At 44.4% G+C, this 14992-nt stretch overlaps 1 protein-coding gene across 1 annotated transcript; it reads left to right on the plus strand.

The window, feature by feature from the left end:
- Positions 1–7726: 7726 nt before the first annotated feature.
- Positions 7727–10640, plus strand: sox11a (SRY-box transcription factor 11a). The gene has a single exon (XM_084309889.1). The coding sequence runs from the start codon at positions 7839–7841 to the stop codon at positions 8934–8936; it is 1098 nt and encodes a 365-aa protein (XP_084166015.1). The 5' UTR covers positions 7727–7838; the 3' UTR covers positions 8937–10640.
- The last annotated feature ends 4352 nt before the right edge of the window (positions 10641–14992 follow it).

Genomic DNA, 14992 nt, shown 5'->3' on the forward strand with positions numbered 1-14992 from the left:
CTCTACTGCTGTTCTATACTCTACTGCTACTCTACTGCTGTTCTATACTCTACTGCTGTTCTATACTATACTGCTACTCTACTGCTGTTCTATACTATACTGCTGTTCTATACTCTACTGCTGTTCTATACTCTACTGCTGTTCTATACTCTACTGCTACTCTACTGCTGTTCTATACTCTACTGCTGTTCTATACTCTACTGCTACTCTACTGCTGTTCTATACTCTACTGCTGTTCTATACTGCTGTTCTATACTATACTGCTATTCTATACTCTACTGCTGTGCTATACTCTACTGCTGTTCTATACTCTACTGCTGTACTATACTCTACTGCTGTTCTATACTCTACTGCTGTTCTATACTCTACTGCTGTTCTATACTCTACTGCTGTTCTATACTGCTGTTCTATACTGCTGTTCTATACTCTACTGCTGTGCTATACTGCTGTTCTATACTCTACTGCTGTTCTATACTCTACTGCTGTTCTATACTCTACTGCTGTTCTATACTCTACTGCTGTGCTATACTGCTGTTCTATACTCTACTGCAACTCTTCTGCTACTCTACTGCTGTTCTATACTGACACTCCCTCTCAATGCTCGGCCGCTCTCTCTCTTTTTCTCTCATCTTTTTCTAAATTAGTCAACAACAAAGCCTAACTTATGTTATAAAATGAAGAGAAATGTCCCCCCCCTCATTCTAAACTGGTCATAAATAGATAGGGGGAAAAAATAGTATAGAGCACTTCCTTGTTTTATGAATTAAGCAGTAGGTACACAGTGTGTTACACTAATCAGTGATGGTCACCCCCACAAAAGAATCTCTGCTTACCCTGGAAAACATGAAGGGTGACTAAGGTCCACTGGGCTAGCCACAGCTAGCCCACAAGATACTTGGCTTTCAGTCAGTAGCGGAGCCTATCAGACACGGGCCGGGGGGCGGGGCTACATGACCGGGCCCTAGCCAATAAAGCTTGAAAAGTCGCAAACAGTCTAAGATTACAATTTAAAACAATGTTTGAAAGAAAACGAACCAAAGAAAAGGTGTAATATTTAAGATTTCGTTTCTACAAAGGCTATAGAAACGAAATATATACAGATAATGATATAACACGACATAAAGCCAACAAACTACAAGAACAACGAAAACATAGCTTAATAAAATGACTAAATTTCTGACACACCATTCACCACGGACCACGAGAGCAGCTGGCGGCGATGTCCCAACTATGTGCTCTCCTGGGCAGCTTGGTGTAAACTCCTCATCCTTTGCTTGCAGTAGTAGTGTGTTGGGGTAAATTGCCTCAAACATGTTCACAGTTGCATTTAAGCTGGTGAATCTTTGGGACAGTTGCTGGATGATTATATTGAGACATGCATTGAAACGTTCACCCGAAAGTTTCTCTCTGCGTCAGTGAGGCGGCTGTCTTCAGAAAGTTCATCAAAGTGACGATTAACTTTCCTGGCCCTGCTTTGTTTCAAACTGTGTTTGACTTCCCCATTTAGTAGCCAGGGCAAGAGTGGCGGACTTCGCCTCATCAAATTGTCCCCTATATAGGCTACTCCACCAAAACACTGATGGCATGTTGCAGTAGAGTAGATGCTTTGAGAATATCCACATATTTTGCAACAAGCGCATCAACATGGCGAGATGACCAGCGAGTGGGACATACGCGTTTTAATGTGATACTACACGAAGTAACAACAACCATATCAACATTTACCACAAACTCACATTTTCTTGTTGACAGTGTGTGTCCGTGATTGTAGCCTACCTGTAAATCTGGCTCACCCCCAGTAACGTTGTTGGCGGGCTGGGGCTCTTCAACAACTTAAGGTTCCTCCCGCATGAGGAGAGTAGGATGGAAAAAATATACATCTATAGCTTGGACAATTTGTCTTTTCCTTGGTCCCTTTTATCTTTTTCTTTGCGTTTTGTCGCTCCACTTTTGTGTTTATAACTGCTCCCGCTCATGCTTAGGCAGTGCTCTGTTGACAAGTGATTGATGATGATGGTCATTTACGTATGATGTTGATGGACGGCTGATGACGATTTTACCCAAAATACATTTGGAGATGGAGACAATAGAAGGGATTCACTTGCAATTTTTCATGTTTTAATGTTAAATGTGAGTGTGAAAATAGCAGCACAAGTTCAACTCATATTATAGGCTACGATGCTTTATACCTAATATATGACCACAAACGTCAGTGCACTCAGTGGCGCGAGGCAGCAGGGCCCGCCTGCAAATATCTCGGGGGCGGAGCCTGCTGCCTTTGCGACGGGCCCCCATTGGGTACCCACCGTCCCGGGCCCGGGGAGCACCGCCCCTACAGCTCCCCCTGAAGCTCCGCCCCTGCTTTCAGTACTGCAGGTGTGCATGGGAAAAAAGCCACTGGTGGATCTTGCATCCAAAACAAATCGTCTCCAGTCATGCAGGGAATATAGGTCAACCTGTAGAGAGGGAGAGATGAATGAGAGAGAAAGAACAGCTTCTTAACACTTTGATTACCACTGGTTAACATGGTAAAATGTGGTTAAATGCCAGCACCCACTTCAATGATAGCATTGTGAACGCATAATCTCTGTCTTAAATTATGGCTATGTGTCTAATCTGCCCGTCGCTTATCAATGACTTGTTTGCAGTCAACATTGTCAAAACGGATTGTTTTTTTAATCGCTTCATTTCCGTTTTATAGCATTTTGAAAAGCCCTCGTTTTTCAGGAAAATATAAAGATTCCGTGATAAACGGCATTTACTGGAATATTCTGGCATACACAAAAACGTTGTCATTTTTCGGCCTATTTATGAATCATTTTCAAATAAACGCTCGATTATCGATATGTGCACGCTATAAAAGTGGGCTGAAATATCTATTCTCTCATTTCCTGATCAGCGAGCACACACAGACACACACACACATAGGGCACACGTTGATATATCTGTGAAAAAAGCTCTGATTATCCCAAGACTGGTAAAATAGATTCCTTACCTCCGATCAGATGTTATCCAAAAAGATTATTCCAATTCCTGATCGCCATTCCAAATATCGATCGCGTTTATTGATTCAGCGTTGGGTGCTGGAAATACATAATCCACGCTGTTCTGGGGCTGTTGATCAACTTGGATCCTTCAGTTGGCTTGACGGAAAAGTTAAATGAGGAAACTGCCCCCCCCCCCCCCCCCCCTTCATCAGTCTAAACTAATGGGGTGCAGTTACACAGGGAGAGACGATAGGGGGCGGTATCTTCCCAATTGAGCTCAGTGAGACTCTGCAGCACTAACCTGAAGCTCGATTGATGAAATATGAATTCAAATCGCCAATAAAAAAAATACCACAAACAAACGCTATATAGCGTTGGTGGCATTCAAAGGTCAGCATGAACTAACGACAAAACGCGTCGCTGGCACTCAAAGTGTAGGCAGAAAGAAACACTACGTAGCTTGGGAGGATATATTGGATCAGTTCCCAAGCCAAGGCATCAAGCTGGTTCTGCTGGGTAGTGGTTGGGTTGGAGAAGGCTGGGTCGTTGTAAAGGCTTGAAGGACCATCGCAGATTATGTGAAGATACAAGACATTGTGTAGCATGAGACCTCCAGTGTGAACTGGTCTGCCATTCCATATCTCCTTCCTGGTTTTCTTTACAAGGCGTAGGCCTGTGATGTCATCTTCTTCCTATAGGAATACTGGAGAGACAGCAGAAAGAGAGGAAAGTGGCACAAAAACATAACTGCCAATAACACACAACAAATAAGGCCTGCTACCCTGCCCCAATTAGTCCAATTTCAAATACCAGCTGCCTCTCATATAGCAATCAATGTTCAATGTCAATGTTCTCAGTCAAGGCCTTCTCACAGCCTGGGCTTTAGAAAAACTATTAAAAAACACACACTGTCTGTCAACCTGTGACACTATCTGCAGTGGAATGGAGTCGAGTCGAGTCGAGCCGCTACCATGTAATGGGAAAGCGCCACAAATGGCCCATTGTAACTGGCAACTAACTCGCAAACTATAAATCTTTGCATTTGCACGCCTGGTATCAGGTTTCACCTCAAGCCTCAGGAGAAAAGTGCCTGTCTGGCTCTACTGAGCTCTACGAGCAAGCTGCTGGAGCTGGCCATACGAATCCTATGCAGATTACCATTAAGTGACTCCCCTATAACGGCTAGAAAAACACTGAATCACTGCACAGCAATAAACATTGTAACCCAAGTGCACAGAATACACAAGAATGTGTCTGTCAAGTGAAAAGTTAATTTGCGTTTGTATGCACCACCAAAACACCCTCCCTCTCTTTCCCTTCCCACCCAATACCCCAGCACACATCCCCCCTCCCCTGGCCATTGTGAAGCCATCAGATAGCAGCTACGAGGAGTCCACACCTGTCTCAAGGCTATGCAGAGGAGATGGATCCATGCATTTTGAGCATCAGATAGCCTCTAGCCAGGGTTAGTATTGATCTAACGCTTCACTGACCCTTTGTGAGAGCGGCAGCTGCTTTGGGGGGCTTTTAGATAAGCAATGCAAGGGGAATTGTTTTCTCCTGAACCCCCCCACCCCCCTTTTCAATGTTCTTACATGAAAACCATGACTTAATTCAACACTCCATTGCTCTGGAATAAAATGTCCTCTCTCCCCTGACAATAAAAAGCAGCAAATAAGCATTAAAACATCTGACTTCAGGGTATTAGAAAATCACAAAGTGATAACACAGCTCTCTGGATTTTCACCTCGGTTAACCAGTAAGGAATTTGAGGAAAACACAATATGTATCAATATCCTACCACGACACACAGAAATCCCCCCTCCTTCATTCTCACTGATCACAGTCTCAGTGGATGAATGAGTGTGTGTGTGTGTGTGTGTGGTGGTTGGGGTTAGTGAGGGTGTCTGTATTGCTGGTGTATCTGAGTGAGGCAGGCATGGCGCAGGGACCCACCCACGGATGACTCATAGGCTCCTGGATGGGCTGACACCAGCACCTCATTCACAGCCAATAATGAGCCATGCTAATGAGCAGGACAGCCGCACTACATGCTCATCATTAAGCAGTGCCGTGATTCATGTCCTGCATGAAACCATCATTTAGATTATATATATATATATATATATATATAGAGAGAGAGAGAGAGAGATAGAGAGAGAGAGAGAGAGAGAGAGAGAGAGAGAGAGAGAGAGAGAGAGAGAGAGAGAGAGAGAGAGAGAGAGAGAGAGAGAGAGAGAGAGAGAGAGAGAGAGAGAGAGAGAGAGAGAGAGATGTAGGGCTGAATGGAACATGAGGTATGAACGTATACCGACTGAGAACAATGATTCTTTCCAGGGTGGAAGTGGAATTTGATTTGAGGCATTATTTTCTACCTCAGACATGGGATAGAGGGCATCGAGCTGCTAGTAGCATGCTTAACCAAATACAGTATACTGTATGTAAACCAATTTATTTGAGTGTGTCTAAACCAATTCTTAAATATTTTCTCATTTTATTTCACATAAGTGAATGAATGCTGCTTAGCAAAGCTGAGTAGAATAAAGTAGAATTAATTAGTATAATTTCTCCCAGATAGATCTCGAGGTTTTCAAATAGAATACTGCATACAGTGTAATGAAGACTGCAGGCAGATTCTTAGAATTCAAAACACACACAGTCCAACGTGTTTGCAATTCTGACCTGGATATGATACCATACCATGCTATCAATTCATTCAGAAATAACCTGATATATACCCATGTCAGTGCTGTCCTTGATCAGAAAATCAAATACCAGTCAAATGAACCCATCAGAGAGAGAGGAAAAAAACACACTCCGCTGGGAGACATGCAAGTGCATGCGCCTGCCTCCTGAGACTCCGGCACATATATCTGATAAGGCTTAATCAGCACAGGGTGGTCATGATAAAGCATTTCAGCACTATCTCTGTCTTAGAGCTCAGCGAGAGAGAGAGAGGGAGGGAGAGAAAGACTAGACTACTTCCCTGCCTGTCTGCTCCAAGGATGGAGGAAGGAGAGAAGAACCCTCGCTCACTCCGTCTCTCTATCCTCCTCCCCTCTGCTCCCCCTTCTCTCTTTCTTTTTCCCTCCCTCCCTCCCTCTCTCTCCCATACTCTCTCTGTATCAGTTGAGACACTTCATGAGCCCCGGCTGGGGAAAACACGCCGACTGGGGTGGGGGGAGGGTTTCAAAGGGGTAAGTGATTGCCCTCTAGGGGACGAAGCGGAGAAAAAAAAGAATCCAGGACGCCTTATCACCCCAGCCTCCAATAGCACTGCTGGCTGCCACCCAGAGCCGAGGGAGGGGGGTGATGGGGGGCGCGAGAGACGCCAGCTATCTGCTATACTGCCTCTTGACACAGCAAACTCAGCAGGGAGCCTTCCATTCCATGCCTGCCTGGCTGTATGCATGGACTCGGCTCATGGGCTGCTGCACAGCCAAATGTTGCTGTCTGAAAGGGTGTTATTGCATACATGCATGCTCAAAAGAGGATTGCTCTATATAATGAAAGGGGGTATGCAATTCATTACAGTTATTTGTGTGTGCTTACTGTGAATATTATCCTACATGCCACACATACTATGAACTTAAAAATATATAAGGGAAAAAAACACAGATTTTGACATGAATGTATGGTGGTATGATAAATTAAAATAAAATGATATTATGAAACAACTTAGCAACCATGCGTTGAACAAGAACAGCTCTAGTGTCAACCCCATTATACTTGCTATAGAAAACCTCCAACCAATGGCCATAAAACAGAATGAACTAATGATGGTTGTTTGATTCATCCTCGTTCAACCATAAAGGCAGAAAACAATTAGCGACAACTAGAGAGGGTGCGATAGCAATCGGTTGGCCAGGAGATAACTGTGAAATACAGTTAATAGGCTGCACGCACCGGAGGTGATGACGCCGGCACCGAGTCCGGTTCTAACGCCACTAAACTGCTACAATGTATCCAATCTGCATGCAGCGTGGTGGGCGCAACAATGCACCCAGACGGCACACACCGCCTGCTACAGTGTCCAAGCGCCACCTTCAGCATCCAATTCAGGGGTGGGAAAAGAAAAAAAACACAGCCCATATTTTTCTCCAGACATCTGGCAGCAAAGAATAGTAACCTGCCTACATAACAACAACAACTACTCTGGGCTTCTCATTCAAGCTTTAAAGTTTTGTTTTATTTGTCACATAATAATGATTACAGTGACATGCTTGGTTCTATATTATGAGCCCCCTGAGATTGTGCTTCATACAGTAAAAAAAAGGAAAAATTAATAAAGGTCAAACACTATACAAAATATACAATATACAACCTAAAGTACAAAGTGATGTACAAAATGCAAACAATAAAGTACAAATGCAAGCTTTTTCAAATGCAAAAACGAGGTAGGGATGTCGTGCAAATATGTTTGTAATAAATAGATAACACTAATGGTGTAGTAGTGTTGAAAGTGTTCCTCTCTCCGGAGCTCAGGGTGCTAACTGTGTGTTTAATAATGTGCCTGTCTCGCCCAGCGTGGCTCCAGACAGTGGAGCTCAGATCCCACCTCCAACACCGGGGAGGAGGAGGAGGCGGAGGAAAGGGTTAAAGGAGACTGGAGCATGGAGCCTGCTGGGCGGAGTGGAAGGGACGCGATTGGGCGACTCTCGGTGACGTAGCGAACATGAAGAAGCCGCTAAGTAGTTAAGAAGGCAGTTTGTAACTCTGGGAGAGAGCGCAGAGCTTGAGACCCACAACCAGAGAGACCGTGCAGGGACACAACACCGGTGAGCAGACACAGAGCTGAGCGTCTCGGCACCGCAGTGCATCTGTGAGGAGACCCGAGACACCGCGGTCACCATGGTGCAGCACACAGAGCACAACAACAGCGAGACGGACGGGAGCATGTCCAGGGAGGCTACCGACTCGGAGGAGAGCAGCGAGTTCATGGCGTGCAGCCCGGTGCCGATCAACCCGGACTGGTGCAAGACGGCGACCGGGCACATCAAGAGACCCATGAACGCGTTCATGGTTTGGTCCAAGATCGAGCGGAGAAAGATCATGGAGCAGTCGCCCGACATGCACAACGCGGAGATCTCCAAGCGGCTGGGCAAGCGGTGGAAGATGCTGAAGGACAGCGAGAAGATCCCGTTCATTCGAGAAGCCGAGCGGCTGCGGCTCAAACACATGGCCGACTATCCCGACTACAAGTACAGACCCAAGAAGAAACCAAAGCTCGACGGTTCGAAATCGGCGGCGCCGTCTCCGGAGAAATGCGGCAAAATCGCAAAGACACCCAGCAAGAAATGTTCCAAGATAAAGACTAATAATAAGATGAGCGGCTCCAAGTCTAATTCTCACGGCTACGGGGAGGACTGTGTTTTTCCGAGCTTAAAAGTTACAAAGACTGTCAAAAGTGAACTCACTGACGACGACGACGACGAGTACGAGCAGGAATATAGGACGCGTGTTAAGCGGGAGGACGAGGAGCGCACGCGGCTCTACAACGTCGCCAAGGTGCCGGCGAGCCCGACCCTCAGCTCCTCCAGCGCCGAGTCCGAGGGCACCAGCATGTACGAAGACGTGCGAACGGCGCCGAACAGCAGACTGTTTTACAATTTCAAAAACATTACCAAGCAGAGCACAATGTACCCTGCTTCCGTCTCACCAGCATCTTCGAGGTCCGTGTCCACGTCTTCCAGCTCCGGCGAGGACGCGGACGATTTGCTTTTTGACTTTAGTTTGAATTTCGCCCCCAACGCTCAAGGTTCAGAGCCGGGCAACCCCAATTCAGGAAACCTCTGCCTCTCTCTGGTGGATAAGGACTTGGACTCTTTCAGCGAGGGCAGTCTGGGCTCTCACTTTGAATTCCCAGACTATTGCACACCAGAGCTCAGTGAAATGATAGCAGGGGACTGGTTGGAGGCGAACTTTTCTGACTTGGTGTTCACTTATTAAAATTGAAAAGATCCTCTAGTAATAACAGAGAAGGGAGAGATTAAATTATATGTCCTGTTCAAGTTGTTCCTATAGCCCTGCCTCCTCTGTGGTTTGTAAGGGCCCAGGGAGGAGGAGGTGAGGTTTGAGGAATGAGATGCTTATGAAGCTGGTAGCAAAAAAAAAAGAAGTCTGCAGACGTTTTTCTGGCAGCATGACAGGGTTTTATGGATTTTTTTCTGTAGGTCTGCAATTACTGTTCAGCTAAAACGGACCACAAAGAGAAAAAAATCTGTGAACTTCTATGCATCTTATCCTCTTATAAACTGCAGGGAGCTGAAAACGGACTGTGGACTGACTCAAAGCAAATCTGTGAACTGACAATGTTCAGGATGTTACTTTACACCGGTTTATGTAATTTCTAAATGCCGCAAATGTTTTATTTTCTTCTTTCTTTTGTTCTTTTTTTTTTAAACTAATTCCGTTTACCTCCTGGTTTGACAATTTAAGCAGCCTAAACCTCTTCAGAATACAGGTGTGGAGGAAACATTTTGATACATAACAGACCTCATCTTTTTAAAAGAAAAAGTAAGATATTTTCAGGCATATTTTTGTACAGTTAAAAGGGAATGTTCTTACTGTGCTTTTCAGTGAGGTTCAGGCACTTCGTCCCTTTATCATTTGTTTTAGCATGCAAGGGAGTCCTGGTTTTAAGGATTAAGTTAAATTAAAAACTTGCATCAAAAATGCCTTGTGATTTTAAACTAGGTTTTGTACAGTTGTAGAGCAGATTTGTTGAGTATTTGTAGACGATACATTGGCATCATGGGGGATACACATACCTCAGAGCTGGAACTAGTTTCAAGATTGTATATGTACTGTAATATAGTAAAGTTAGGAGTTTATGTATATCATACTCGTGATATGTGGATGGGTCCCAATCGCAGGTGTGAAGCTGGATCTTGGTATTTTTTATGGCACATACTGTTTTCTCCCTCCCCCCTCTCATTTTTTGTGCAATATATACTCTTAAAATACAGACCATCGACATGTTTTGTAGCAAGTGATGGAAAGAACAGACGTGTGCACTGTCAACATCATTACCTGTTATGATGCTGAAGCCTGTCCAGGCAGAAAAATAAACTCATCAGCTGGAACTGATTTAACAATTTAATATGGCCTCGTGGTGTGATGCATAATATGGATTTAAAAAGGCAAAACAAATATACCAATTTGAATGTTATTTAGCTCACAATGTTGGATATTTGACATCTCGTCACCAAACTGTTTGAATCTGACCCTCCCTCTCTCCCCCACCCCCCAAAAAAGGAAATAATATTCTGACCCTAAACATATAGAAATAAGTGCTGCAATAGGGAATAATAGTCTGATGAAAGTTGTCTGGCGTCAAGTCTAAGCAAGCAAAAAAGAACATTCCACAGTCCAGTTTCATGAAATGAAACTTTTATTTTAAAACTGAAGACTGCCTTCTTTTTTTAAAACATTAACAATAAACCTGTATTTTCATTTCTTGCACTTAAAAAAAGCAGATATTGTTTATTTTTTATGTGGGTCCTACATATGAAGTCTGTTTGAATACAAGGTTTGGAATATGACCTAATTATATGCCAAGACGTTTGTTTGGAAGTTCTGGGCAGTAGTTACTTCACATTCCAAGTGTGAATCTCTCTGACTCATCTTTTAATAAATAAGTACCCACCACCATCAACTGTCCTTTAAGTTTGTGAATATATGTACACAAATGTGTTATTTCTTGAGTTTGAAAAGGATGTGATGACAGAATGATGCCTATTTTGTATGTAGGCTGATACTCTGAAAATGGATGGGCTCTCAAACTAACATGTGAATTCACATTTAATAAAAACAGAAAAGGAAACCTTGTATTGCAGTGTGGAAATGTGTTCCAGTTTAAAATCACTTGCAAATGTCCTGTGTTTTTTCTTATTTTTCTCTCCCCTTACAATATTTCCCTTTAGAACGGAGACTGTGCCTTTAAGAAATTGAATTGCCCGCTCCCGCACACTGGGCGATGTGATTGGTGAGATTGTGTGGCCTCTTGGAGACAAGCTGGAAACAAGAGCCGGCCCACTCGATGTGTGTGTGTGAGCTTTCAGTCCAGTAAGCTCTCTTGTCTGGCCTCCTTTCAAAAAGAAATAGCACTGGCTACAACAGCATGGCTTGACCGTATGAAGAGAGGACAGGGAACATGTCATGATGTCACATATATTCACTTAGAGATAAAACAAGTTTTTCCAATCAAGCACCATATGAACTCAGAAATTATCTTTAACTTGTTTCCATTATTTCTTGGGCCAGAGCCCAATTTGAAGCTTTGGCTTAATGTACAGCAATCTCTCATAATAATTTCAATGGTGAATGTGAGAAGATAGATACAGAGGGGGTTATTTCAGTCTAGGGAGAAAAAGTTAGCTTGAACAATAATAAATCATTAGGAAAAAATGCCATTGGAAGTGGTTAAAATGTACAGTGGAATAATATTGGCATTGTAAATAACCAGTGATGTCTGCCTCACACTCGCTGACATAATTAGTGGAATTCCTTGATCGTGTATCAAGGGAGCTGGATGATGTTATGGCTCTGGCTGGTGTGCTTATAAGCATGTTGTCATCCTTAGCAGAACTAGTGCAACATTAGTAGCCTGATATATAGCACTGGGTGGTGCAGGGGAACAAATGAAAGATAATACTAAATCATATCTGAGCAATATTTTATATGAGCTCACATGAAATATGATTACTAGAACAAACCATAGATAATCTGTGAAAAACTGACGTAGACTACATTGATACGATACTTTTTTTTATTTTTTACTGTAGGCCTATAGGGTTCACATCCTCTCTGCTCCTCAGGGGGTTAAGCGTAGATGTTGTGCTTTGTCTCCTGTGAGACTTGTTTAGTCGAAGCGCACCTTGCGACTGATCACATATATAAGGAGCCAGGGGCCTTGGCCAGGAAGAGATTTGTGTTCATTACACCAATAGAGTCTAATGATGAATATTTGCCATGCATGGCTACACATGGTTCTAGCTATCCCATTAAGTCGGTTTGCGAATCTGCAATAAAACATTTATCTAGCTATTACTTTACTTGACCTATTGGTCAAAGTTACTAATGGGTTCCAGGGCTATTCCCAATAGAATCTCAACATTGATTTTGTGTTCCTCTGAAATATCTGCTCAGGGCTAATGCCATTGGTACACGTTGAAATGAAATTAGTGACCCGTTGAAATTTCCTTCTATTTCCTCCTTAAATAAATAAATGGAAATCTAAAACGCTCGGGAGACATGGAATGAGACACTGTCCTCCCAGCCATCCAGCGAGGATGGGGACTGTGGTGACAAAAATAAAGTAATTTCCAATCTCCTGAGTGTTTAAATCATTCATATAACCCGAGATGTCACGGCCAAATGCTGTACGTGACACCTATACAAAGGTCCCCTGCCACAAAACTTAGGGTCAGGGGGGGGGGGGTATCTCCTAATTTGCAAGTTGCTTAAAACAGACATCTGAAAAATGTCACGGCCGTCTTTGCTCCGCCCCCCCCCCAGAGGTACAATCCCTTGGTGGCTGGTCTGTGGTCATAGTCTAGTGATGTCGAATCTGGTCATTCTAAGGCCTGTTGTGGTTTTGCTCACATCTTCTCCCCTCTCTCTCTCTCTCCCCCGCTGCTACGCAGACGGTAACCTAGCTAGCTCCGTGTGGCATTACATCACTGCTGAGCCGCCGCTGCTGCGCAGTAACACTCCATGTCATCATGGATCCACATGACCTGCCCCTCTCCTCCTGGTGGGAGGGTGTCTAATATAGCTGTGGGAATACTGGTGTATGCCCCCCACCCACCACACACACACACACACACACACACACACACACACACGCTCAAGGACTCACGACAACAAGCACAACAAGGCTGTTTGCCTAAATATAAACCTGTGTGCCGTGTGTTAATTGACAGGTGGAATAGGAACGACGCTCCCTTTTCGGTCCTGCTGTCTGTATCGGGGGCCACTCCTCATGTCCTATAGATGCTCTTGTCTCTTCCTCCGTGACATGAATGCCAGTATTTTACACATCCTGTCGGTGCTGTGTGACCGTTTATTGAAACAACATGACCGGCGGTTTTGGTCCCAGTGCGTTGTCCCGGTGCGTTGTCCGCGCATGGTAATGCAGTGAGTTCTAAAAGACCTAGCTGGAAAAGGAGCCGTGCATGGGGTAGATAGATGCGTTTACAAGGAGGCGGATACCTTAACGTCATGGATCCAGACGAGAGACAACGTTTCTATCTAGGTGTCTATCTACAGTGAAGTCTAATGTAATGACCTCGTGCTCCCTCTCATGAGGTTCTGCGGTTCCCGCCAACAGATATAGTCAGGGAGAATGTGTCTGTTATATTGCCTGCGTGATGAGCAACAGTCCGGTCCCCGTGTCCTCTGCTCGGGCCGTGTGGCCCGGGGCTGCTCCTGCTGCTGTTGATGGCTCTCCATGTGCTCTCTCCTCCTCATACACCAGGGAGGCGCAGAGAGAGAGGGAGCAGCGGCCCCATCTGCTGCACTGATATTTACTATCCCTTCACTGAGGGGGGGGGGGGAGGCGATCAATTCCATCATGGTGTTTTAACACTCTGGCGCATACACACACACAGAGAGGGAGAGAGAGAGAAAGAAGTAGAGAGAGAGAAAGAAGTAGAGAGAGAGACACTTTTGGATTACCCTTGACCTTTTTGTTTAGGTGAAAAAAGTATAGGTGAGAGAGAGAGAGAGAGAGAGAGAGAGAGAGAGAGAGAGAGAGAGAGAGAGAGAGAGAGAGAGAGAGAGAGAGAGAGAGAGAGAGAGAGAGAGAGAGACAGGGCGGCAAAATTGACTCTCAATGTAAATGGGGTTAAGCATGATTTTGACTTTATTTGGCCAGGCTATGAAACTGGCAGAGTGACTGATTACATCGCTGGAAGCAAGCAAGCAAGCAACCCCACCTGGACTGCTGCAGCCTAATCACCCGTTCACAACTTCATTGCAGTTTTTATTTCCCCCTCATTCCATAGCAAAGGCGAGAGAGGTTTTGTGAAAGAGGAGCCGGGGACGCTGTGTTGGGGACAGCGGCAACAGTGACGTTGTCTTAAGTGGTTTAAGTTGGCGGCGCTATTGTCACAGAGACACAGGAACAAACAGTTCAATCACTCCTCCCCAGAATCCGCTCTGACAGGTGGCAAAATCTCATTGGGGAGAAGGTCACCCTTCCTCAGCGGAGGCCTGGAGGTCGTGCATCAGTCATGTGAATTATCCGCCGAAAGGACAGGAACTCACTTGCACACCTGCCTCTCCTCCTCCCGGACCAAACTCTTAGGCATTAGTTTGGTGTGTGTGTGTGTGCATGTGTGTGTGTGTGCATGTGTGTGTGTGCATGTGTGTGTGTGCGTGTGTGTGTGTGTGTGTGTGTGTATGTGTGTGTGTGAGAGAGAGAGAAAAGCTGGCTAGAAAATAATCTTTTTACTAGAAAAAGTTTAAACTCCCTGTAATTTTTTTTTTATAAAAAGGACTCGGCAACACTACTGCCAATTTACAACATACTCTAGCTGTGTTTGGAAAGCAATCACAATACGTTGGTTGGCCTGATTGTGGTCAGTTTTGAGAAAGCCCCCTAACAACCTTGTTTGGAACTAACTGTCTGTGCTAGATATTTATCTTAGAGCATTACAGCGTCTCCTGCAGACTTTCACACTCTCCAATACGCTGCATGCACTTAATCTTCATTAATAAAGGGGCATAAATCCACAATATTACTCCAGTGTCTGGGTCATAATGTATGCGGGTTGTTACCCGTGAGTTGAAATCATATTTTTAATCCAGATTAGGGTTGTGTTTTTATTAAGTTACATACATTCCACGTGGCGGTTTATTGCTTTGGATAATTCAGTAGTCTATGGGTTTATAGTTGGTTGTTGAACAGATAATGTTGCTACCCTCTAATCAAATGGAGTGGGATATTAGTGTATTATTAGAGCTCTGTGCTTCTTCTTGCATGTGTTTATCTGCTGGGG

Source organism: Notolepis coatsorum (assembly GCF_963971535.1).
Source record: "Notolepis coatsorum genome assembly, chromosome: 3".
NCBI lineage: Eukaryota > Metazoa > Chordata > Actinopteri > Aulopiformes > Paralepididae > Notolepis > Notolepis coatsorum.

Coding starts and splice junctions, on each gene's coding strand:
- sox11a (XM_084309889.1), top strand. CDS start 7,839: ATGGTGCAGCACACAGAGCACAACAACAGCGAGACGGACGGGAGCATG.